The sequence below is a fragment of the Capsella rubella genome, unplaced genomic scaffold, assembly GCF_000375325.1.
Source record: "Capsella rubella cultivar Monte Gargano unplaced genomic scaffold, Caprub1_0 scaffold_1, whole genome shotgun sequence".
Taxonomy (NCBI): Eukaryota; Viridiplantae; Streptophyta; class Magnoliopsida; order Brassicales; family Brassicaceae; genus Capsella; species Capsella rubella.
Genome location: NW_006238923.1, coordinates 16503145 through 16529556, shown reverse-complemented (window position 1 = coordinate 16529556; position 26412 = coordinate 16503145). Strand labels below are relative to the sequence as shown.

Here is a 26412-nt window from a genome sequence, read left to right as displayed (position 1 = left end):
TATGTTGTACCTCTTTGCAACAATAACATCATATATACTATGTTTCCATCTTCTTAGTTTCTGAGTCAAGAACATTCTCTCTTAGCTTCTTCATTCATGTCTCTCTCACAAAACACATCCTCTACATTACCAAACGAAAGTGTCGGTACCGATGGAGTCTATCATGTTGATCAAATATGTATGCTTCCTAACGACATGTTGAACAAGATCTTATCAGAATTGAGCACAGAAGAAGCGATGAAGACATGTGTTTTGTCCAAACGATGGGCGGATACATGGAAACAAATGTCAACAATTTGCTTGGACATGCGAAAGATCATCACCATCAATGGGATTGTTTTGCCTCAGCTATTAGATCGTGGTGCTAAACTCATAACCAAGGTTCATTTTATTTCTCTCTCAATATTAAATTTTACAATTTACATATGGTAATTGTCAAAAATCGAATTTCGCTCCAAAATGATTGCATTTTTAGGAAAAAATTTATCTATTTTACAAAATATTCAAAATTGTTATTTTTAAATAATATATAACGGTATTTCGCGCGAATCACTGTGATCTTAAAAAAAAAAACTGGTCAAAGATATTAAAAAAAAATTAGTCGATCTCATCAAGATGTGCTTCATGTAACAATCTTGATGAGACTATATATCAAAAACATGAGATTATTTACAAAGATAATAAATTTTATGAGACTTAAACAAACAAAATCTTGAATATTTTTATAGAATTCAACACTTATTGATTGAAACATCTATTACATATATATGTTAATAGACTTAATCATCTTTGCATTTTTCAGGTTATTAACAACCACAATGCTCATTTAGAGACTTGCACAATATTTCACTACTCATACCAATTGGAAGACGGGATGCTTGCTTCTTGGATCCAATCACTCACTACTGAAAAAAAAACCAAGAATCTTATACTTGGAAATTTCAATGGCCGCTTCTTACCAACGGCTGACTCCAATATGCTCAAGTTGTCACCAAATACATTCAGCCATCCATCTCTAACAACACTCTCGCTATATCAATACATATTACAAGATGCACAAGCCTTTACTAATTGTAAGAATCTCAAGCACCTTGAACTCCATCACATCTTTGTTGAGGCTGATGTATTGAACAAGGTCATCTCTTCTTGCCCATCCCTCGAGGGTCTTATCCTACAAATCTTTTTTAACAATCCAAGTGGTCATCTAAAGATCATTGATCACAAAAGTCTGAGGATCTTGGTCATGTCATGCAACCAAATTGATGGCATTGAAGTGTGTGAAGCTCGTCTTGATATGCTCTCCATAGAGTTTATCTTATGTGATATTGAGAACGTCGTTCTTGAAACTCCTAGTCTCCCTTTTGGTAGAAACTATTGGGTTGCAGGACAACTATTTCCTCATACCAGCATCAATATCTCAAGTCCCGCTCAGGTACAAGAAAATAAACTTGGATGCATACAAAGTAATGTACATTTATGATATTTAGTTAGCCATCTTTGTTAATAGTAAATTTAAATCTCAGGAGAGCGCAAGAAATGGGATGGTGTTGGCTCCTGTCAACCATGTAACCCGACCTGCATCGTTATCTGTGAGTGTAAATTTAAAGAATTCACAAGAAGTCGAAGTGCTAAGGAAAATATTAGCTGTGTGGACTGAAAAAATGATAGAACTTGAAATATCATTTAAGGTACGTATATGCATGTAGTCATTGGATGTTTTGATTCATTATTGTTCTCTTTAATCACTTTAATATACTATATAGTATTTTAACTTGTTATATGTATAGAATGACAATTCTCTTAGGGAAGAAGGAGATTCTACTAATTTGTGGGACAAGGCAGAGCCGTTTCCCAACGTCGATTTTCGCGTGGATACTGTATGGATGTATAATTTTTCTGGTTCAGATGAAGAAGAGTTTGCACTAGCTTCGAGTTTGGTGATGCAAAAGACAGTAATGAAGAAGATGATGATCAAGACAACAACATACCCTAAAAAGAAGAAGATAGAGATAGAAGGAGCAGTTGCCAAGCTAAAGGAACTTCCAAAAGGCAACGAAGAGCTTAGCATCGAATGCTTCTATTGAGATATGTTGAAGATTATAAATTCTTAACTTTGAAGTTTTTAATGTTTCTGGTGTTCGTTTTCGTTTTCTTTACATAATGATGTCTTTGCTTTTGTTGTTTGGGTACATTTCGAGATGATAAAAATTTATGATGATTACATCAAAACAATTTCAGGTTTTCTTTTATATAATGTTACATGAATTTTTTTTTTTACATTTAATCACATCATATAAATTATTTAAGTATAGACATTGTTTTAAATAAATAAAAATTGTATATATGTTGCAAAAGAAGAAAATGTTAATAAAACGGTTTAAGTTAGGAAAAAAACTTGAATTGTTGACTAGAAATATCATGTCAATAAGGAAAGCATAAATTTTTCCCTCATTTGTTGACTATAAGAAATAACTAAATTTTGAATTGTTTAAATAAATTGAAAAGGATATGTTTTATGATTAAATATAATTGGTGTTGTCTTTTTATTGCATTTATGTGATTATGTTTTTAATTACCTTTATGTACGGAAGAATAAAGGTTAACGGTATTTCGCGGGAAAATAATATATTTTCAAATATGTGATTCACAAAGGTTTCAGATGAATATATAGATTTTTATTAAATTAAAAAAAAATCTAGAAGACATGATCTTTTACCACTTAGATTAAATATTTGTTTTTGTTCAGAAAAAAAAATCTTGGCTTGCATAAATAAAGGTGTACCAATTCATCTATCTTAAATAGAATTTTTGCCTCATGATTAATTTGGTATGCTTCAAGAAACTGAAAACAAATCTAATTAGGCTTGTGTAAAGTATACAAATCCATATAACTATATTGTAAAATCCATAATACGTATAAATATAGAAAAAATAGAATGTTTATAATTTTTAAAATATTACCGAATAGCACTTTAAAGTTTAAATCTCAAAAGAATTTCACTAAACATTATAAACCACTAAAAAGTCCAAAACAAAACTAACATTTTCTGACTTCTTTCATGCAGAACTACACGAAACGAACTATCCAAACCCCACCCGACCCGACCCGACCCGACCCGAGTGTAAACTTAAAGGTAAATGGGCCTCGGCCCATAAAAGAGAAACAATGGAGAGAGTCAAACGTAGAAAGAAGCGAAGCGATGATGATGATGAGAGGACTGGTAACACTCTCAAGAGTAAAGCTCGAGCTTGTGAGATCAATGTCTGCAACATCCGTACCATCAATGGCGGACTTTCTCACTAAAAAACCTTACTCTCCTCCTTCCTGGGCTTCTCATCTTCTTCCGATTCCTTCCCACACCTTCTCCCTCGCTCACGTACGTTAATTTCAATTTTCTCAAATCAATCTTTCATTCTCATTCCCCATTACTTCCACTGATCATCTTCTTCTTCCTTCTTCTTCAGCTTCCTACTCCGATCCATCGATGGAATCTTCCTGGTCTTCCTCATGGCACTGAACTCTGGATCAAGGTCTCCTCATATCTTTTTGTTGTTGTTGTTCTGTGTGTGGCTTCTCTTCTTCCTTTTTCACCTTACCGTTTTTTCAATTAAATTTGGCAGCGAGATGATTACACCGGCATGGAATTGAGTGGAAACAAAGTCCGAAAACTCGAGTTTTTAATGGCTGAAGCTGTTAATCAACTCGCCGATACTGTAATCACCATCGGTGGTATTCAGAGCAATCATTGCCGTGCTACAGCCACCGCATCTAACTATCTTAATCTCAATTCTCATCTTATTCTCCGTACTTCCAAGGTCTCGCTTCTGATTCTTCACCTTACGATTTGATAGAGTCTCTGTTGTTATGTGTGTTTATGTGTGTTTGTAGCTTCTTGCTGATGATGATCCTGGATTGGTTGGGAATTTACTGGTCGAGCGTCTCGTTGGAGCTAATGTTCATCTCATCTCTAAGGAAGAGTATTCCTCCATTGGGAGTGAGGTTAAAGTCCATTGCATTAAGTTTTACTTATTAAGAACATGAAACGAGTAGTATTATTTAGTCTGATCAGAACTTGTTCTTGTGATGGTAATGATAGGCTCTTACTAATGCTCTTAAAGAGAAACTGGAAAAGGAAGGCAAAAAACCGTATGTTATTCCGGTTGGTGGATCTAACTCTTTGGGAACTTGGTGAGAGTGTGTTCTCATAAGAAACTATTTTAAGCAGTAACCTGTGTGTAGTTTTAAAAACTTGTTTTAGATTGAACGATGAGCCGGGTTTGAGTCATTGTAATACTGAATTTCCCTATGCTAATCGTCTAGGGGTTATATCGAAGCAGCAAGGGAAATTGAGGAGCAGCTGAAAAGCAGATCTGAGGGCCTGAAGTTTGATGATATTGTGGTAGCATGTGGCAGGTTCTGCTTTTGCTTCCCTTGCAATTTTTCCTTGTCTTTTACTTTCATTTGCTTCACTCTCATCTTAGTTTTCATTTGGATTGCTAGTGGTGGTACAATTGCTGGTATTTCATTGGGGTCTTGGTTGGGAGCTCTAAAGGCCAAGGTATATTCTTTCAGTTTTTAGGTGCTTCGCTCATAGTTAAGTTGACAGATGGCTCAGTTAAGTTTCATTCCCTGTACAGGTTCATGCTTTCTCGGTTTGCGATGATCCTGATTACTTCTATGACTTTGTCCAAGGCCTTCTTGATGGACTTCAGGCTGGTGTTAATTCTCGTGATATTGTTAGCATCCACAATGTGAGTGTCATGGCTTCTCTGTTTTGGTTATTTCTCATTGGTGATTTCTCTTGGCTCTGTAGCAAACCCCACTAAGTGGAAAATTGTGATACAAGCTTTTTCTCATTTAAGTACACAGGTTCGGAATTTGATTCTTTTATCATTTTGCAGGCCAAAGGAAAAGGATATGCCATGAACACGTCAGAGGAGCTCAAGTTTTTAAAGGAAGTAGCAAGTTCAACTGGTGTTATTCTTGATCCTGTTTACAGGTATGTTAGTCATTCTAGTTTTTCCATTGTTACATGAAATATTTATGGTCGTCATTAGCCCTTGCATCTCTCAAAGTAGCATCGTAATATATAGTGAGATTGACATTTGGGTTTTTCGAGTGTTTATCTAGTGGGAAAGCTGTGTATGGTATGATAAATGAGATGACCAAGGATCCCAAAAATTGGGAGGGAAGGAAGATATTGTTCATACACACCGGTGGGCTTCTCGGGTTGTATGATAAGGTTGATCAAATGGCTTCTCTGATGGGTAATTGGTGCCGGATGGATGTTTCAGAATCCGTACCAAGGAAAGACGGTGTTGGAAAAATGTTCTAACAAAACAAAATCTGATATGTAATAATCCTATGAAGATGATACAACAGATTGAACAAATTTGTGCATTTCGCAGTGAATATAAACTCATTTCTGTATTCTGTTATGATGTAGTATGTTTGATGGCTTGGAGGATTACGAAAAAATAAATTTGGTGTGGTCTCTTTCTATATTTGTTAAGTGGCAGCTATCTCTGTTCATCGTATGCTCAACAAATTCAAGAAATGCTGCTCTCTTCAGTTGTGTTTGCATGTTTCGAAACAGATTAGAGATGATCTACAAAGTAAGATAGATCGCTTTGGTCCATGAACAAAGAGTCTAGTTCATGTTCCAACCACTGCATTTGCATTCGATGTTAGTCAGATTTTACAATTCCAAACATCTTGAACTTGTATGTACTAATCTTAGTATTGAGAGATGGTTGCAACCACCACTTTAGAGTCCACAAAGAGTCTGAGCAATTAAATTCATTTTTCTTACTAAAGAGCAATGCACATGGCTGAAATTGACATGTATACTCATTGATTTTTTTTTTTCTTCTTCCTTTTATTCATAACAGAAATATTGAAAGAAAACAAAAATCATTGAATCATATTAAATTTTGGTTGAGACTCATATTATTATTATGTTTTTTTTTTGCAAATCAAAAATATGGTAGTAAGAGTACAAACAATATGTAAAAAGTTAATAAGATCCCGCAATGAAGACATATAAGACCTATGTGAATCAAATAGTAAACTGTAGTACTACTAAGTACTAACATTGATCTACATCAATCTTATCTGTATCTTTGATAGTATCTTCTACTCATACCCAAACCTAATAATAATAATTTTACAATGGGTCCTATAAAATGAAACTTTTGTCTGAAAACAAAACAAATATGTTTGTTGAATAAACTAATTTTCTCTAATAGTCCATAGTATCATTATTGTTTTTTATACGAAACAACCAGCATTTTTGTAATTATTCAATTTTCATTGATATCAATCGTCGTGTCAAAACCTGATGTATCGTCCGTATAAGATAAAAGAAAAAAAAAACTCAGATTACCAAAAAAATGATAAGAATTCAAATGGTTCTCTATCAAGTAGCTTTCTGTTGAGTACACCAATTTGAGGTAAAGAACAAAGTCACCAGTGAAAAGAAAAAAAAAACAAACTTAAAGATCCGTCAAATCAAAATTTAGATAGAAAAATAAAGAAAGTGAAATTTGAATATACACAACAAATCATACCATGTGATGACTTCTCAGTTCTCACCACATTCCCAAAATTAGAAAAAAATGTATCAAAACCTTATTTTATGTAAAAGTAATAGTTCATAAATGTCTTCCGCATGAATTCTCATTTTATCTTTATATTTTACCACCAATTCCAATTGTTACCAAAAAAAAAAACATCAATGCATCCATTGACCTTTTAACATAGCTCTGATGAGTCCCACACTCATGTCATATCGCTGTCCATAAATATAATTTTTTGACCGGCGGTCAAAGTAAATTTGACTTGATGTTGAGAAATGATATGTGCAGCAGAGAATCGAATGTTTTGTGTGCGTGTGTGTGTGTAAAATGTGCCATTAAGGTTAATCTCGTGATCAATACTGTAGTGTAAACAACTCAAACACTACGAGCCTAATCAGTATGGAGTCATCGAGGGAGCCCAAACCTCTCTCTAGTAAACAAAAACGTCTTCGTTTTTCATCATCCTGATGGCTCGGTCGGTTCTAGATGATTCGCCATGCATGCATGCACGCATTGGTGCACACTACATTTCTTGATAGCCTTGGGAAACAGAATAATTATATATAGTTCAAATACAACATAACGTACATACGAGGATCATCCGTGGCTCGCCTACGTACACAAAAACACTTGGGATGATCATATCAAACTTAGTTTATATGCCGTAAAACTTCATTTCGAGGAGGTACGTTAATTAGTAGTTGAAGTCCGTTATAGAAAATCATCTGTTAATGCTTCTATCCAATTCTTGGTTGGTTTTTATAATCTTTCAATTATCTTATCCGATTATTGCGCAATTAATGTTTATAGTAAAAATGAATAATGTTTATTGTGAAAATGAATAATGTTTAGAGTTTCCAAAGCAACTACTTCTTTATACGTTAGACTTACAGTTACATAAAGAAAAAACTAAATTTTATTTGTAAATTTGGTTGTATTGAAAAGGATTTTGCGTGACAAAGGCGCAATATTAAATTTTCTCGTTTGATTATTACAATGTGTATAGTAAAAACAAATAATTAGTTTTCAAAATAACCTCTTTATGCATTTAGACTCATGCAAAATAACCTCACAAATTTCGCTGCATGAAAAGGATCTTGCATGACAAATTAAAGGCTATATACACATGTAAATACTTCAACACTTGTGACATTTTCTGTAACTCCTATTTTATCTCGAGGAGGTACGTTTGTATATACAGTTGACTAATCCTTCGACCGTTTTAGGAACTCATATATTGATCTATCTTTTTCATTAATATAATTTTTAATTTTCTTGTTCAAGTTTTACAATGTTTATGTAGAACCAATAATTATTTCAAAATAGACATGCGTTAGGTCTACAGTGATACAAAAAAATAAAATTTACTTACAAATTTTATCGCATAAAAAGGATTATGTAATTCTTCAACACTCTCGTACCATTGTAAAACTTGAACAAGAAAATCATATATTAATTTGACTTATCTTTGGTTGATTACTATTAAATTTTATCGCGTTCGATTATTACATTATTTTTTAATATAAACAAATAATTAATTCTAATAATAACATTTTTTTTTAACAGCAAAGTTTATTTTGACAAAAAAAAATAGTTTATGTAAACAAGTTAAACCAAATTAAAGTAAAGAAAATTGAAGCAAAAGGACATATAAAAACCACGTGATCATGACTCCACCACATTCCCAAATTTAGAACAAATAGCGAAACTGTCACAACGTATCACTTCCACGAAATCACAGTTCATATTTCCATGAAAAACAAATTTAGAGAATTAAAGTATATATTTATTAGTTAATACCCAACCAAAATTCATTTACTCATCTCCAATAATAATTCACAGTCCTTCTATTTACACTCTGTAGAAAACTAAACGTTAATTTATGAAAAACCTTAAATACTCTTTGTAATTTTGATTTGTATAATCTAAGAGACTAAATATGACATAATTAACTTATACAAAACGTATAATGAGATAAAAATGACGGCCGGTTTAATATATCAAATGATGACTAGTGTGCGTAGTTAATAAGTAGTTTACTTAACGCCAAACCTTTGAAGATTAATCGAGGTTAAGTAGGTAACGCATTACACTCATTATTTAAATTAAATCACTTGGATAAAATTAAATTAAATATATTATTTTTGGTATAGCTAGCGACAAAAATGTTTTTCGTCTTGTTGTTTTCGAGAAGGTTCTTTTTTATTTATTTATTTATTAATCGGATTAAATATATGTGCAAATCCACGTAAGCAGCGCATTACAAACAATGAAAGACTACAACACGACCTTGGGTCAGTAATACAAAGACCCAACCCTGACTCAACACGTCGTCAAACGCCAGCTAATTTAATAACGAGGGTAGCTTCGTAATTTTACTCATCCCAAAGAACCCTTGCGTTTCCTCGCAAAAAAAAAAAAAAAAGTGGAGTTTAAAGTGGTAGCAGTAAAATCACATTTTCTTTGTTATCTATTTTGGTTTCGGAGAGCTGAGAGAAAAAAGAGAGAACACAGAGAGGAAAGAGAGAGAGAGACGGGTAGGGTTGGGTTGGGTGCTCTGTACGGACTTTTCTCCGGTTAATTTAAGCGTCTCCGGCGAGAGATTGTAGTTTTTCAGGTATAATCGCGGTGGTTTTGTGTTTGTTCTTCAACGTCATCTTTGTTCGATCTGTGTGTTTACTGAGTTTTTCTTTTTCTTTCTCACTCGATTTGGTGGATCCGCTTCTTTTTGGGGGTTATAGTTCACTCATAGGGTTGTGTTCTTCCTTGATCTCTGTAATTTCGGATCTATTTTGCTTCGTAGCGGTTTTTAGTGTGTGTTCGTCTTCTAAGATATTTAGGGTTTCCTTCTTGTTGCTTTCGTTTCTTTTTGAGAGTTTCTTGCTTGTTTTCTTACTTGGTTTTCTTGGTTAGGTCACTGATTTTTTCATATTATCTTTGCTCTTGACTTTGTTTTTCTCTCTCTGTTTTTCATGAATTTGAACCTTTTTTTTTTTTTTTTGCGTCTGTATTGTTCGTCTTCCGAGATAGTTAGGGTTTTTCTTTCGTTGTTTGCTTCGATGTTTTGGTAAATTCGTGCTTTTTTTTCTTACTACTTTTTCTGTTTTAGGTCTTTGATTGTTTCTTACTACGTTTTCTAGTTTTGCTTTTATCTTTCAAGGATAAGTAAGAAATGATTCGCTGTTTTGTTTTTGTTTTGGTGTTATTTTCGCAGGAATCATAATGGTTAGAAAGAGAAGAACTGATGCTCCTTCTGAAGGAGGTGAAGCCTCTGGTTCTCGTGAAGCTGGTCCAGTCTCAGGTGGTGGTGGACGTGGTTCACAGCGAGGTGGTTTCCAGCAGGGAGGCGGTGGAGGACAACACCAAGGAGGAGGACAACACCAAGGAGGGGGACAACACCAAGGTGGAAGGGGTTATAACCCTCAGTATCAACAGGGAGGTCGTGGTGGTCGTGGATATGGGCAACCACCACAACAGCAATACCAGCAACAACAACAACAGTATGGTGGCCCACAAGAGTACCAGGGAAGAGGAAGAGGAGGACCTCCTCATCAAGGAGGTCGAGGAGGGTATGGCGGTGGCCGTGGAGGTGGACCTTCTTCTGGACCGCCACAGAGACAATCAGTTCCCGAGCTGCATCAAGCTACCTCACCTACTTATCAAGCGGTGTCTTCTCAGCCTACACTGTCTGAGGTGAGTCCTACCCAGGTGCCAGAACCTACTGTTCTGGCTCAGCAATTTGAACAGCTCTCTGTCGAACAAGGAGCTCCCAGTCAAGCAATCCAGCCTATACCTTCATCTAGCAAGGCTTATAAGTTTCCAATGAGGCCTGGTAAAGGACAGAGCGGAAAACGTTGCATTGTGAAGGCTAACCATTTCTTCGCTGAACTGCCTGACAAGGATTTGCACCAGTATGATGTGAGTTTTGGCTGCCTTGTTCCCTTAGATTAGCTACCCTATATCTAATGGATTTGCCTGACAAACTTTCTTTTGTCTCTGTTAGGTTACCATTACTCCAGAAGTTACATCAAGGGGTGTTAATCGTGCTGTGATGAAACAACTAGTTGATTCCTATCGTGAATCACACCTTGGAAAGCGTCTTCCTGCCTATGATGGTCGGAAAAGTCTGTACACTGCTGGACCACTTCCGTTTGTCTCCAAGGAGTTCAGAATCACTCTACTTGATGAGGAAGAAGGGGCTGGGGGACAAAGGTCAAGCTCTAATATTTTTTAATTTGTTTTTCTAATAAATTTTCTTCAGAATTAATAATGCATTCCCTACTTAACAGACGAGAGAGGGAATTTAAAGTTGTGATCAAGCTAGCTGCACGTGCTGATCTGCATCACTTAGGCTTGTTTTTAGAGGGGAAACAAGCTGATGCCCCACAGGAAGCTCTACAGGTTCTTGACATTGTTCTTCGTGAGCTGCCTACCTCTAGGTACCCTGGTTACTCATCCTAGGATGTTTGCTTCTTGACTACCATTCTCGTAAGTCTCAGCTGGTGTAGTTTTGCTAACATGTTAGAAACAGGTATACTCCGGTGGGCCGTTCCTTTTATTCCCCAAATATAGGAAGAAAGCAATCATTGGGGGATGGCTTAGAGAGCTGGCGTGGATTCTACCAAAGCATTCGTCCCACACAGATGGGCTTATCACTTAATATTGGTGAGATGGCGTGATGTATTACATTCAATAAGTTTTGATATTTAGGTCTCCTTGTAATATTTCAGCTGATGTTTGTGCTGCATTTTGTGTCTTTTGTAGATATGTCATCGACAGCATTCATAGAGGCATCCCCTGTGATTAACTTTGTCTGTGATTTGCTGAACCGGGATATTTCATCTCGCCCTTTATCTGATGCTGATCGTGTGAAGGTATGGGTCAATTGACTTTCTGGTAATCATTTTTGATTGTTTACTATAGGAAGTGAATAGTTGTATTCATTTACTCTTATTTGTATAATGATTTCAAATATTTTTCTGTCAACAGATTAAAAAGGCTCTTAGAGGTGTCAAGGTTGAAGTGACTCATCGAGGAAACATGCGTCGGAAGTACCGGATTTCTGGCTTGACTGCTGTAGCCACTCGGGAATTGACGTACGTATTTATTTTAAGTTTATTATTCTAATATCGTGAATGGTGAACCAAATGAAAGTAATTTTTTACATTTTGTTTTTATCCTTTTCAGATTCCCAGTAGATGAAAGAAATACTCAGAAATCTGTTGTGGAATACTTCCATGAAACATATGGCTTTCGCATTCAGCACACTCAACTACCATGCTTACAAGTTGGGAATTCTAACAGGCCAAATTACTTGCCAATGGAGGTAATATTGGAATACATCATTAACTTTGATTAGATCACAAATACCTCCTATTCTAATGTGTTTTTGTTGTACAGGTATGCAAGATTGTTGAAGGCCAGCGATATTCGAAAAGGCTGAATGAGAGACAGATCACTGCTTTGCTTAAGGTGACCTGTCAGCGCCCCCTAGAACGAGAAAAAGATATCTTGCGGGTATGCTTCTGTATTTTGGACAATGTGGTTTTTTCCGTCACTTAAATGTCGAGTTTCGTATTGTCAGTCTATCTTGGTAGTCGTTATGAATAGTGTAAATTGTTAAGGCTCGTTGTAGAATGGGATAGTTGTAAAATCTGTTTCTTCTTTCTTGTTTGCATGTGTTTGTTTTAATTAAGTGACGTTTTCAATTCATTTCTTGCTATTCTTTCTAAATCCATAGAAACTGGCGGTACAAATCTCATTATGGAATGAATAGCTCTAAAAACCTGTTTATTCTTGTCTGCATGTGTTTGCTTGAAACAACTCTGTAAGATCACTGTGTACAGAGTTATGCTTTAATTTAGACGCCTGCTTATCTATTTTCTGGAGAAAATTTGTGTATATTTATCACTTGGATTTTGTTAGCATGGAGAGTTTCAGTATTCGTTTGCGGTTGAATACTCAATTGTTTATTTCTAACAATTAGTATCAATATTTTTCTGATTTGCTAGACGGTGGAACTCAATAATTATGCGAAAGATCCCTATGCTCTGGAGTTTGGAATCAAAATAAGTACGTCTCTGGCTTCTGTTGAGGCTCGTATACTGCCTCCTCCATGGGTACAGTAATCGTTCGGCTATTACACTTTCTTCTCTGTATCTTATATACTCAAATTTGGGTTCCAACGTGAGTTTACTGCTTTTCTTCCTGCAGCTCAAGTATCACGAATCTGGAAGGGAAGGAACTTGTTTGCCTCAAGTTGGTCAATGGAATATGATGAATAAGGTATATTGATGAAAACGCTCCTGATTTTCAACTAAGCACTTAAAAATGTTATTTGCTTGTGTTACCATTATAATTTATGCTGTCAGTTCATTCAAAGAGTGTTCTGTTCACTTTTGTTTTTGCAAATAATCACATCATTTTCTATTGTTGGCTGATTATGAGTCTTCTCTGCAGAAAATGATCAATGGTGGAACAGTGAATAATTGGATCTGCATCAACTTTTCTAGGCAAGTGCAGGACAATCTAGCACGTACTTTTTGTCAGGAACTTGCTCAAATGTGCTACATATCTGGCATGGTGAGTCATTAAAACACAGCTTAACCAGTATCTGGCAATGTGATCGATCTGTTTATTATTAACCTATCCACCCTATATTTTGGATTATTTTTTACCTGCAGGCATTTAATCCGGAACCAGTCCTTCCACCAGTCAGTGCTCGCCCGGAGCAAGTGGAGAAGGTCTTAAAGACTCGATATCATGACGCCACATCCAAACTCTCTCAAGGAAAAGAGATTGATCTACTTATTGTCATTCTGCCCGACAATAATGGATCATTATATGGTATGTGCCATGTTTTATCTGCTTCATCGTCTTCTTTTTCTTATAAACACTTTTCATTGTTATTTTCCTTTATATTATCTATTGCAGGTGATTTGAAACGCATATGTGAGACTGAACTTGGCATTGTCTCTCAATGCTGCCTGACAAAGCATGTCTTTAAAATGAGCAAACAGTACATGGCTAATGTTGCACTGAAGATTAATGTTAAGGTTGGAGGAAGGAATACAGTGCTTGTTGATGCTTTATCAAGGCGGATTCCTCTAGTCAGTGATCGTCCCACCATTATATTTGGTGCTGATGTTACACATCCTCACCCTGGAGAGGATTCAAGCCCGTCTATTGCTGCTGTAAGTTGATCTCATTTTAAAATTTACTTCTTTGTACATATTCCTCTGCTTATCTTTGTGGCCTTGACCTTTTTGAATTGTGCTTAGCTGATAGATAATGAAATTTGTTTTGCAGGTAGTTGCATCCCAGGATTGGCCTGAAATTACCAAATATGCTGGATTGGTTTGCGCCCAGGCACATAGGCAGGAGCTCATTCAGGATCTGTTCAAAGAGTGGAAGGATCCTCAAAAAGGGGTAGTGACTGGTGGCATGATAAAGTACGTCTTGATATTATTAACTCTACTGCTACTTAGTTTTAGCTTTAGCTTGCTCTTAAGTAGTTTCAATGTTGTTACACTTATTTACCTTATTATCTGTATTTTTTTTTCCCCTTACATTCTGACAGGGAGTTGCTCATAGCCTTCCGTAGATCAACTGGGCATAAACCACTACGGATCATCTTCTACAGGTATTAACTCCACTTATATCACTTACTTAACTATGTATAACTTTTATCCTTATTTCTAAAATTTATTAATTGGTATTTCTCTACAGGGATGGAGTCAGTGAGGGACAATTTTACCAAGTTTTGCTCTATGAACTTGATGCTATCCGCAAGGTAAGAGAAACTATTAACAAATGGCTTGTGTTACGTGCTGGTGGTCTGTCTTTTAATCTGATTTTAATACAACACATTTCAGGCATGTGCTTCGCTGGAAGCAGGTTATCAGCCACCAGTGACGTTTGTGGTGGTGCAGAAGCGCCATCACACGAGGCTGTTTGCTCAAAACCACAACGATCGTCATTCGGTGGACAGAAGTGGAAATATATTACCTGGTGAGACAAGTTTGGATCTTTGTGCGTATACTTAATTAGCTGCTGCAAGTCCCTGGCATTGGTTTTTAACCCCTTCTCTTGATTATAGGTACTGTTGTGGACTCTAAAATATGCCACCCTACAGAGTTCGACTTTTACCTCTGCAGTCATGCTGGTATTCAGGTATGATTTATAATCTAGAATTAGTTCGTGGGTGGATATTTCATGGAAGTGTTTTTGAAGAATCAAAATTCCATGAACAGGGCACTTCTCGACCTGCTCACTATCACGTTCTTTGGGATGAGAACAACTTTACTGCAGATGGACTTCAATCTCTGACCAATAACTTATGCTACACGTAAGATTTTTTACCGTTTGTTTCATTATAGTACGTTGATATACTTTAAAAGTTTACGTATTTCGTAAAATAACAAGGTAAATAAGGGTAACAACATTAAAACTATCTCTTTTTATCTTGGACAGGTATGCAAGATGCACACGCTCAGTTTCAATTGGTAAGTTTTGTGTTACCCTCCCTTCATGATATCTTGATTCTCATATAAAGAAGAGAGAGAACTAATAAGTACGACAGTATCTGATGTTTTGTTTTTTTGGTTTTGTTGGGATATTATAGTGCCGCCTGCATATTATGCACATCTAGCAGCTTTTAGGGCTCGATTCTACATGGAGCCAGAGACCTCAGACAGTGGCTCGATGGCAAGCGGGAGCATGGCACGTGGGGGTGGAATGGCTGGTAGAAGCACACGTGGACCTAATGTGAATGCAGCAGTGAGGCCACTCCCAGCACTGAAAGAGAATGTGAAGCGTGTTATGTTCTACTGCTGAGTTGATTCACCTCTCTCTCTCTATCCATCTTTATCGCCTTAATTAATAATCATGTTTCCTTTCTAAGACTTGTCTTATGTCTCTACTTTACTCCTACTCTATCAAATTCTACGTTACCGAGCTGTGTTGAAAGGTTTGCGTGTGTGTTTGGGTGTTTAATGTTTTGCTGCTACTCTTTATCAATGTGTATGAGACCCTCGATAATACTTCTGTCTTGCTGCTACTCTTTATTTTGTGCTGAGATCTTATGCTATCGACACTATTAAGTCAAATATAACAAGGTAACAATATCATAATAGAGGCATGTGTGTAGATATGTCAAAATAGTGGAAAGCTTACAAATATATAAGCGGATATTACTCCCCCTTTAATGCTTTCTGCTGTGATTACGAAAGATCTCCAAAATCCACATATCTCTCTCTCTCTCTCTCTATCACCAACTCGGAGAGTTTCCATATTTTATACTTTACGCAAGCATTAATTGTAAATTCTTCAAATATGTTCATATTAATCTCTCACTGATTTAGGCGTTTGCCTTTTTCTTCCTTATTATTTGAAAAATGGCTTTTTGAATTTTCCCCTGTTTCTATACCTTCCAATTCCATTAACCTGCAAAGTATTCTACTTTCGATTTGAAGGCAGAATACATGGATGCCTCTCAGCTTCCTCTTCCACAATTGCCATCTCTCTCCGGTAAAGTAATCTTCCGTTTCAAAAAAATTAAAACTTTGTATTTGTATATGTATTTGTTGCTTACTTGGTTTGTAATCTTGGTGACCGAACACAGAGCTTGAGTCTCGGATGCAAGTAATGCGTGTCTCTGCTCTTGAAGATAACCAAACCGGTGAAACGTTTACTCAACGTGCTGAATGGTTTTATCAGAGACGTCCTCTCCTTCTCTCACTCTGTCAAGATCTCTACGATGGTTACGCCACTCTCTTGCACCGTTTCAATCACTCCAAACTACAAAACTCTCTCATTCCTCATGACAGTGATACCGATACTGACATCACTTCTGAAATAGAGAGCCTCTTGTCTTTTCAACAGATGGAAGTCTCCGCTTGTGATAAGCAGAAGATCATTGAAGAGTTAGTCTCGCAGCTCGTGAGTGCAAACTCGGAGAAAGACATAGGGAAGCACGAGTTACAACGCAGAGAACAAAAGTTGCAAGAAGCTTCCAAGACAATTGAGTTGCTAAAGAAGCTTGTGATGTTGCTTGACATGGAGAAACAAGTATCCCTAGAGGAAGCCGCAAATCTCGGATACAAACTAACTTCTCTCTTGGAAGAGAACCGAGAGCTCGCTACTGAAGCGCTGTTTATGAAAAAGGAAGCAGTTAGGCTAGCTAGGTGCATGCTTAAGATGAAGGATGAACATTTTCACAAGATGTGTTATCTTCAGAACCAAATCTACGATCTGCAGTCATCGAGAGAGGCTATCTACGAAAATGTAAACCCGCCGAGCTGTTTCAGATTGGATAGTAGTAAGAACAAGAGCAAGAAGAGAAAGATGAGTGAAACAAGAAGTGAACCTGGAGAGAAGAAGAGATCCAAGTGGTTAAAGAGACTCAATACCATCAATCCTTTTACCAAATGTTAGCATTACCCCATCATCTTCTTTTTACAAGAGTTACCTTTTACATTTGTATTTGTGTAACTCATTAGATTAGTAACGCTTCATGATGGATAATAATGCCTTGCCTGCGTATGTTCTATTTGCCTTGTTAGAACATAGCAGTGTTTAACGAAACCTACACAAGAGACTAGCGCTGCTTCAATGATTCTTAGTTTCGTCTGATTCAACTTGTCTCTAGTTGATCAGTTTTAAGTACTTGCACCTTGTTACAAAAGGTGTGACTTGCGAAAATTGAGAAACATACATAAATTCTTCTTCCATATTAAAAAAATGAAATAGTAAACAAAAACCGCTTTTTATGTGCTTCCAATCACTACCTAAGTAGGACGTGGCTTGCTTTGATTGGGTTTGTCATAATGTAAAGAATAAATATTTTTTTTTTCTTCCTATTCTCTCGTCTCTTCTCCGAACCTTTCTCTTTCTCCTCCCTCCCAATCTCCTGCCACATGTATATATATATATATATCACTGCAATGCAACAGCAACAACACACAAACATAGATCGTTCGTTACCTTGAATTCTCCGGCGACGATTTGGGAATTGATCTACACTATTAGGTTCGTTCCCTTATAGAGATTCCCTTCTCAAAATTAAATCTTTGATTAACCAGCTCATTCAATTTCGAAATTACTAGAATTGGAATTAAGCCAAAAAAATTAGGTATGATTAGGGCATATCTCAAATTTAGGTTAAAAGAAAATGCAAATGTGATATATACTTGCTAAAGAGGACACATTATCTACCTCTCTCTCTCATGTCTCTCTATGACTAAACAGAGAACACCTTTCAACGAGCTCTCTCGGTTACAAAGATTAGGAATCAAGTTTACGGATATGAGTGATCTCAATGGCTCTTCTACGGTTTCTAATGTAAGTGGAACAACTTCTTCTTCTTATTCATCTCAGAGCTTGGTATACGTTAAAAAGTCAAAAAATAATGTTTTTCTTTTTAGTATCGCTCTCTGATTTGTTTTTCTTTTACAGTTTCATGAAAATGCATGTTTGTTTTGTTGCAGGATGATGTTGAAGCTGAAATGAGGAGACTGCGTTTAGAGCTGAAAAATACTATGGATATGTATAAGTCAGCTGGCAGAGAAGCTTTAACCGCAAGGCACGAGGTATTTATTATACATCTATATCTCCATGTTTGTTCTTTACCTCAAGAGGATTGATTCATATAAATTGGTTAGAAATCTGATTTAGGCGACAGAGCTGCTAAAGTTAAGGATAATAGAGGAAAGACGATTAGAGTAACTAAGAGGGGTGTATTCAAAATGGAATTTTAAGAGATTTGAGTTTTATTGGGGTTTTAAATGATTTTGATGATTTTAGGGAAGTTCATATGACTTTTGTAAAATCCTTTCAAATCTCACCAAAAACTATGGGATTTGGATTTCTATATTTTTAACTAGGGAAATCCTCTAAAATCCTTCAAAATAATTAAAATCCAAATCCACAAATTGTTTTCAATAACAGTGAATTTTAAGGTGGATTTTGAAATCATTAGTTGAATAACAGTGGATTTCATGAGACTTTTTAAAATTCATGTTTGAATAACAGTGGATTTGTAAACTTTTTACAAATCACTTGAAATTTCACTTTGAATACACCCCCCTAAGAAGAGCACCCTCAACGGTGAAACACACTTTTGAGCTTCTTAAATCTAAAAGTAATTAATATTTTTTTTTAAAATTAAACAATAGAAAGAACACGCATAAGAGAAGAGAGTCTAATAGATAGAAAAAAAGTTTTTAGGCCATCATTAAGAGCATGAGCATTGGTGTTCCTCTTAGTTTGGTCCCATGGTTAAAATATGATTGTTTTGATCATGGGACAATTGTATGTTTTTTTTATGTATGAGCATTGGTGTCCCATGTTTTTGTCCTATGATTTAAATAATATTATTTTAAGTTTTAAAATTTAATAATTTTAATTAATAAGTAAAAATATATTAAAGATTGGATTAACATAAAACATATAACGTTAATATTGAAAACATAAAAAGTTATAAAATTTAAAATTTATCTTCATTATCCGGAAGATGTCCAAAGTTAGTCCAAACATTTTATTCAATTCATATATCGGCGTCACCAACGGTATATGTTTTATCCACATCTTCTCCGTGTTAAAATTCAGAAACGTTACAGAGATTGTATGTGTGTCGTTAATCTTCGACAATCATATTATTTCGACAATCATATTATGTAGTATTATGTATGCTCTCGTAACATTTGCTATTTTGTATTTATTCCATAAAGGAGATGAATTTTTTCATAAAAAAAATTTTGCCCTATTAAAAAAACATCACCATGATGACAAAAAAAAATCATCCAATCAACAATAGCCACGTGGCTCGTAGGACGAGTGATATTCGTCCCGTTTTAAGAAACGTTTCTACACTTTAATCGTATTTGTGATTTATTTTTAAAACAAATATTGTGTCATTTATGTGTGGGACGAAGCATAAGCACGTTAATGCAAATGCTCTAATGCAAGTATTATACTTTTCTATGTAAATCTTATCTCTAACATACTTGCATTAATGAAGTCTAAGAGCATCATCAATGCAAGGTTCTTACACTTAAGATTTACACATGAGAGAGTGTAAGAACCTTGCATTGATGATGACCTAAGTAGCGTAAATAAGGTCAGATCCTTCTTCTCTCTCTACATTTTCAATTATTATTTTTGTGTTTAGGATGAAGCACCTCCTCTAAAGATGACAGAGGAAACATCAATGTCAGTGGTAGAAAAAGAGAGAGAGCAACAGCCAGAACAGCCTTGGAAGGAACTGAAGTGGAAGAAAAAGGAAGGCTAAACGCAGAGATGAAGGTATTGGAAGAAAGCGATTCTTTCTCTCTAACATAGTACGACTTTTATCAGTGGTTCACCTTTGATACAATTACAATTGGTGTGTATGAACTTCTAGCAAGTTAAATGGTTTAGAAACTCTCTATTAGTGATTCCTTGTAGAAAGCTTTATAATGTTTGTTCCCTTTATATTACTCTGGTTGGTTAATTTATTGTATTCTTTTTGCTTCCTATAAACCTATCTGATCTCAGATGTGGTTTGTATGGAATGTGAGAACCATTTCACAACATTAACTATGTTACTAATTATTCTTAAAAAAAAAAAAATCTTAAGAACCTCTCTCATGAATTCAACCATTGGCAAGTTTTCTTAACAACTCTTAGTTCTTAAAGATTGAAAAATCCAAAATTTAATAGAAATTTTTGGTAAGAACCATCATAGAGTTTTACCATTAGAAGTGGTCAAAGTAAAGTCGCAACCTTTCAGATGCAAAGAACAATACTTTACATAAAAAAAAGTATATTTCAGTCTCTCTCTCTCTCAGATTCCATCGTCGAGCCGCAAGCGAAGCAAACTTTTCGATCTCCCTCGTTTCCTCTATCGTCGTAAGTTTGTGTCCTGCCCTGTTTCAGATGATCCCGAGTTACATACGCCTTTGATAAAAGGACAATTCTGGATTTGTGTCTATGAGTTCCCCAAGTGAGTCAATATGCAATTTGCCAGATGAGATTCTTGGCAAAATCTTGTCTTTCCTTCCGACAAAGGTTGCTGCTTCCACATCGATACTGTCCAAGAGATGGAGGAATCTGCTGGGTCTTGTAGACACCCTTTGCTTTGATGATTCGCTTGTTGTCTATCCCAATGAAGAAGAAGCAACAAGCGGTTCGAATCGCTTCTGTGATTTCGTAGACAAGACATTAGCTTTGTTAAACAATGCCCACATCAAAAAATTCTCTCTTTGTCATGTACCTAGCGAGTACGATGGCCATCACGAAGCATACCACCGTTGGATCTCGACTGCAATGGAACGTGGTTTATTGGAACTACACTTGCACGCGTACCCACTCTGTAATTTTGTTGAGATAGAGAGAGACTTGTTCACGAGCAACACATTGGTTAAGCTGACACTATCCGGTTTAATTCTCTTGAAGTCGAGCGTGTGTTTCTCCCTGCTCTCAAATCACTTTCTCTGTTCTCAGTTTCAATGCTTAATTACGACAACTATTGTCGGCTTCTTGATGGCTGTCCTGTGTTGGAAGAGTTATACATACGTGATACTGGTGATTGGGATTGGCCATGTTGTGGTGCGTTTGTGAAAAGTGCATCCATCAAGCGACTTGTGGTTTTTGTCAATCATCCTGATGCTAAAAACCAACATCAAGTAACTTCTTTTATAGCACCAAGTCTTGTCTACCTTGACTATTCTAGTTATGTCTTCAAAACTTATCAGTCTGTTGATTTGGATTCGCTTGTTGAAGCTAGGCTCAATCTTAGATTATGGGAGTCAATTAACAATTATGATTCTTCTGATGAAGATGTTTATGATTATTGTGTTGATGTTATGTTTGGTGATGTTACCAATCTAGTTGCGGGTATAACCAATATTTCAACCCTTCACTTGTCTCCTGATTCCCTTGAGGTCAGTTTTTGCTCTAAGTGATTCATTTTTTCTTTTTGTTGGTTTCTCTGACTATATATGGCTTTTTGTTGTGGTCATATTTAAATCAGGCTATTTATTTCCTCTGTAAATCCATACCGGTGTTCAAGAACCTCGTTAATTTATCTATTGAGAGTAACAAGGATAAAGGTTGGCAAGCAATGCCACTTCTCCTCAAGAATTGTCCAATTCTACACACTTTAGTCATCAAGGTATGATCAATTCCCTTATTGAGATTCTCTTTTTGTTGTTAGTGTTTCCCATTATACATGTTACTTGGTCTGGTTTTAGGGTCTTGCACATAGAGTATCGATTAGATGCGGAGATGCATGTGCTTGCAGCTCTAAGAAGCATGTTACGAAAGGGAAGATTGTAACGAAGAACAAGGAAGAGGAAACATGTTGTTTATGTATATGTCAAGTGAAGGTGCTAGAGGTTTCAGGGTATGGAGGTTCTTTCCAAGAGCTGAAACAGATGAGACATTTCTTGGGTAAGTTGGAATGTCTCGAAACTGTGAAAATTGGTGTTGAATCAGACATCTATGACGATGATTTCTTGCGAGCTACTCTGCTGACTCTCCCCAGGCTTTCAACAAAGTGCAACATCCAGTTCATCTGATTTTTTTTTTTCCTTTGATCTTTCTCGGTTAGATGGCAATGTGAAAGTAACTTAACATGAAAATACAATATCAGTAAAGTTGGTTACAATCTGTTTTTGGAAGATACATAATACGTATGTGTTGTTCTTTGTTGGGGAAATGTCGATCATGTATGAAGAACCTACCAATTTAACACACATAATTGAATCAAACTGGCCAACAAACAAGCACACAGCTAGAATTGGATTGGATTGAAAATGTATCCTCGTCGAGCTGATTTAGATTGGATGATATTAAAGAAAGATGAATGACAAAAGAAGTGAACCAAAAGCAGTATTTTCCATCGTCTTGATCTTCTCCATTGTGCTGCACTCTAAATTATTTACCCCTAGTTACATATGTATTGGGATAATTCATTAGATTACTAACTCTCTTCAGGATGCATAATAATGCATGTGATGTTCTAGTTGATAGCACGAAGATGTCTCATATGATAAGAGACGAAGTCTTTGATTTCAGACAGAGCAAACTAAGGTCGTGCACGAGGAGCATCTTTGTCAAGACGTACGCATAAAATGTCAATCTTGATATATATCTTTTCCATTAATATAGTGACAACAATTAATATAACGGTAACACTTACATAATGTAAACTTTCCAAAAAACATAACGTAATTAATAAACATGCTAAGACAATATATCGAGATCTACGTCTTCTTCTCTCTAAATCTTTCCATTTATGCTAATTATGGGGTTTACGGACTTCACTTCAAGAACTTTAGTTACTCATACCAACATTATTGACAGGCTCTTAGAATCAAAACAGAGTATCTTATCACAATGTTTTGAAGTGAAACACTGTGCTAAGATACTCTGTTCTAATCCTAAGAACCTGCCAATAATGTTGCCCTCACAATACTTGATCGTGAAGATACATGCACACATCTTCATGTTGCTCCTTCTTCTTCAAAAGTAAGATTTGTTCTTCTTTTCCTGTAATGATTCTTGATTTTGTAGTGATAATCGATCATTTTTTTTCTTTTAGTTTCTCGTTTGATGATGATATGGGTTTATTGATCTCTCGTACGTACGTCTCTACCATCTTACGTTGTTGACTCTTTTAAATGAACCCCTTCTCTTCGATGCGTCTTATCTCCATCCTGTGTCTCATGTATAATTTGGTAAGGCTTACGTTTCTTTATTGACTATAACTTTGTATTGAGCTATGTCCCCATCTTTATCCAAATCAACAAATGATACTACAAACGAAACGATATGTATCTTTTTTTTTGTTGATTTGGATAGAGATGATCACGTAACTCTCGTTACAAGAATCATATTCATCGCCATACCAAATTAAAGAGACATAGAATGGATGTAAAAGCACATAAAAAAGAAAAAGTTTATTCAACGAGAGTCGACGACATATGATGATAGAGACTTACGAGATCCTCCAAACCCAATATTATCAAAACAGATACTTTTTCAGAAATGATCAATTGTCGCTACAAAGCCTCATCACCCTTCTTCAAATACTCTTTAACATTGTATTTTTATCTCAACCTAGCTAGAGATATATATTTTGTTTACTTATTATTCTTGTTCTACTCTACCCCATTTTATAGATGGTTAGGGTCAAAGTAGGTTAACACATATTATAAAATGCCTATCTTGATATATATTTTTCCATTCATATATTTATATTTTTCCTTAAATCTATCCATTGACTAATACCATATATTTTATTTATTAAGAAACTTTGACTAGACAACTCATATTGTAAAACTTGGTTTTTGAAGTTACCCATTAACATTATTACAATACTTATTAAGTATATTGATAAGATGTTAACATGTGTCAAATCTAAAAATTTTAATTTATCTATATAATAATAGCAAACTGATAAAATACCAATGAAGATTATGTCTTTTCATCGTACATTTTTTTTCGTAAAACATCTAATTTTAATTAATTTTAAAGAGAGCACTTTTGTACTTCTCTTTTACTGTAGTAGAGATATGACAACATTCTCCTTTTTAGTCTATAGTAACCCCAAATATATCCATCACTCTTAGGTATTAAATCCTAAGTGAATCTTGGAATTTTTTATTCAATATATTGGTCGTCAAATGTACTGCTTGTTTGTGCTAAATTGCGTATATATTAACCTTAAGATAGACACAAAACTTCTATAGAATTTTTTTTTTTTCTTTTGCTCCTAAAACTTCTATAGAGATTAAAAACCATTTTTCGTAGACTTCTTTTATATATTTTATTCGATGTCCTTTACACTACCTGATAGATCTCACCGATCAGCTTGCTATGAGTATAGTTCATGATCAGATGTGACCTCGGTCACCGACCAACCACGGAACGATCCGTCTGGCCGAGGTCACCATCCATCCGACCGCATCCATCGTCCGTCCGGCCACATCCATCGACAAGCGACTAACCCGAGGGCAACAATACAATATCAACGCATCAAAATACCTTCAAAGAACATCAAGAGGAGCAAGGCGATTTCATCGATCATCCATCCAACATGCCAAGCTCAGCCATTCTCACCGAGAGTTCATGGTACGCATCACCATCGAAAGACCATCGGGTGAAACCAGCTTTGGGAAGCTTCAGTCGTGAGTCTTCACCATTCCGCTCGCGTGAAGACATCCCTAAGTCATTGAAAAAATCTGTACTCTTTTCTCACTTCGGGTTTGTCCCACATGGGTTTACTGGAGGGATTTTAATGAGGCAGCGAGTCTACGCATCTCCATTTTGTTCCTACTTGGTTCATGGCTTGGAAACGTTCGAAGACAAGCTTCGGAGCCGATGAAGTGAAGATTCTATCCAAAGAAAGCATCCTCCACGAATAAAAGCTTTCTTTATCGATCTTTTACCTTCTTTATCGATATATATTCGATTTTTTTACTTTTCACCGAGAGAACCGTTAGAAAACGCTCTCTTTCTTTCTCCTTTTGTGTAGAGTTTAAGGATCCACGTGTCTATGGTTACTTTAGCCTCCCTTCCTTTCTCCCTTGTCTATTTAAAGGCATGACTATCGATTGTAATCGACACGATTAATTTAATATCGAAAATGTTTATTTTCTTGCGTCTTCTTCGTTTCTGTTTAAGTGTGAAGCTTAGAGAATCGAAAAACCTTGAAGATTCTCGAACCGGGTTTCGTTAATCTTCAAGTCAGCCGTATCGAGGGATCGTTCATAACCCTCGTGTCGTCGAATCGATCCATCCATCAATCTCGAGAAATCCTTCATTTGTACGAAAGTTTTTCTCCATCCAACCAAACCTCCACCAAAGATCATTCGTTAGCTTCCGCGACCGCCGAACAAACCCGCGACAGTGCCATCGCCTAGTTCATCGCATTCGGTGGTTCATCAATCAGTCTCCTAACACAACCATCATTGTCTAGTTACAATATAGTATGCCAAAGCTACATGAGCCGGTAATTGATGTACTTGAAAGCTTCAAATACATAATAAATAAGATGATCAAGCTAGCATTGATACAAAAATTCAGCTCGAGATGCCTTTGCCTTCTTCTGCACTGTAATGATAATTCATCAACAAGCCAAAAAAATAAAATAATGCAACCTTTGTAACAATGGTGAATTCAAATTTTACATTTTTATTTTATGGTTGTGCCCTTTATTTGTTAAACTAGTGATGGACCCGCACGTACGTGCGGGGTTAATTTTACAAAATTACGATTTTTTAAGTAGATGTTATTTTGATAAAATTTTGTTATATGAGTTTATTTGATAAACTATATATAGACATACAATTGTAAAATATATATATTATATTACATAATACAATTTCAAAATTATTTAAATGAAAATGATAAATGATATTACGTGTTTATTTTTTAAACTAATCAAAACAGTTCTAACTGTTTGCTTAGAGATGTTAAATCGGATTTGAATTTGGCTTTAGTTTGAATTGTTTTATGTATAGTTTAGAATGGAAAATCCGTCCTATCCCTTTCCGTCTCGTCTTGACTCGTCCCGTCCCACCCCGCCCCGTCCCGTCCCGTCTTCTATCTGTCATAAAATTTATGTCCCATAATCGTTTATTTTTAAAACATAATCATTTGACAATGTTTATTATAAGAAACTTGGTAAAAGATTTAGACGGGATACCCGTATTCTTTGTTTAAATATTTATTTTTATTAAACTAATAAAAATCTAATTATCAATCTAAGTCACATGCTCCCACCATTTTCATTCACAAGACACTGTCTATAATCCTAGCATACACAATCCTTGTTCGATTTTTTTTTAA

At 35.7% G+C, this 26412-nt stretch overlaps 6 protein-coding genes across 7 annotated transcripts in view; all 6 read left to right on the top strand.

The window, feature by feature from the left end:
* The first annotated feature begins 874 nt into the window (after nt 1-874).
* LOC17897572 (F-box protein At3g60790) lies at nt 875-2084 on the top strand. Its single transcript, XM_006304891.1, has 3 exons — nt 875-1432; nt 1524-1688; nt 1788-2084. Exons 1-3 carry the CDS (start codon nt 875-877, stop codon nt 2082-2084), a joined length of 1020 nt encoding a protein of 339 aa, XP_006304953.1.
* Nucleotides 2085-3187: 1103 nt separating this feature from the next.
* LOC17896938 (bifunctional D-cysteine desulfhydrase/1-aminocyclopropane-1-carboxylate deaminase, mitochondrial) lies at nt 3188-5505 on the top strand. Its single transcript, XM_023789476.1, has 10 exons — nt 3188-3377; nt 3466-3531; nt 3622-3816; nt 3890-4000; nt 4098-4189; nt 4322-4414; nt 4502-4559; nt 4639-4752; nt 4903-5000; nt 5132-5505. The coding sequence occupies exons 1-10, from the start codon at nt 3201-3203 to the stop codon at nt 5334-5336; spliced, it is 1209 nt and encodes a 402-aa protein (XP_023645244.1). The 5' UTR covers nt 3188-3200; the 3' UTR covers nt 5337-5505.
* A 3586-nt stretch (nt 5506-9091) lies between these two features.
* Nucleotides 9092-15655, top strand: LOC17897532 (protein argonaute 1). 2 transcript variants are annotated; one of them, XM_006306581.2, is made up of 22 exons: nt 9092-9196; nt 9794-10497; nt 10583-10791; nt 10869-11018; nt 11111-11244; nt 11344-11453; nt 11569-11675; nt 11767-11905; nt 11980-12096; nt 12591-12698; nt 12793-12864; nt 13039-13161; nt 13263-13425; nt 13513-13772; nt 13888-14030; nt 14159-14221; nt 14308-14371; nt 14454-14589; nt 14678-14751; nt 14832-14926; nt 15052-15083; nt 15203-15655. In XM_006306581.2, exons 2-22 carry the CDS (start codon nt 9802-9804, stop codon nt 15412-15414), a joined length of 3207 nt encoding a protein of 1068 aa, XP_006306643.1. In that variant the 5' UTR covers nt 9092-9196; nt 9794-9801; the 3' UTR covers nt 15415-15655. The 2 variants fall into 2 exon arrangements, with proteins under 2 accessions (XP_006306643.1, XP_023644589.1); XM_023788821.1 differs by having other exon boundaries at nt 11105-11244.
* A 401-nt stretch (nt 15656-16056) lies between these two features.
* Nucleotides 16057-17159, top strand: LOC17897820 (kinase-interacting family protein). The gene is made up of 2 exons (XM_006303173.2): nt 16057-16107; nt 16202-17159. The coding sequence occupies exons 1-2, from the start codon at nt 16062-16064 to the stop codon at nt 17011-17013; spliced, it is 858 nt and encodes a 285-aa protein (XP_006303235.1). The 5' UTR covers nt 16057-16061; the 3' UTR covers nt 17014-17159.
* Nucleotides 17160-20378: 3219 nt separating this feature from the next.
* Nucleotides 20379-22231, top strand: LOC111832609 (F-box/LRR-repeat protein At1g48400-like). The gene is given in 4 exon segments (XM_023790029.1): nt 20379-20995; nt 20998-21500; nt 21590-21730; nt 21810-22231. Coding segments are annotated over 4 exon segments (1419 nt in total). The 5' UTR covers nt 20379-20547; the 3' UTR covers nt 22137-22231.
* A 3537-nt stretch (nt 22232-25768) lies between these two features.
* Nucleotides 25769-26412, top strand: part of LOC17899459 (DNA-binding protein RHL1) — a 4171-nt gene continuing 3527 nt past the window's right edge. Inside the window, exon 1 of the mRNA XM_006305082.2 lies at nt 25769-25786. The gene's annotated coding sequence lies outside the window, so the exon portion shown is untranslated. The remainder of the gene's footprint in view (nt 25787-26412) is intronic.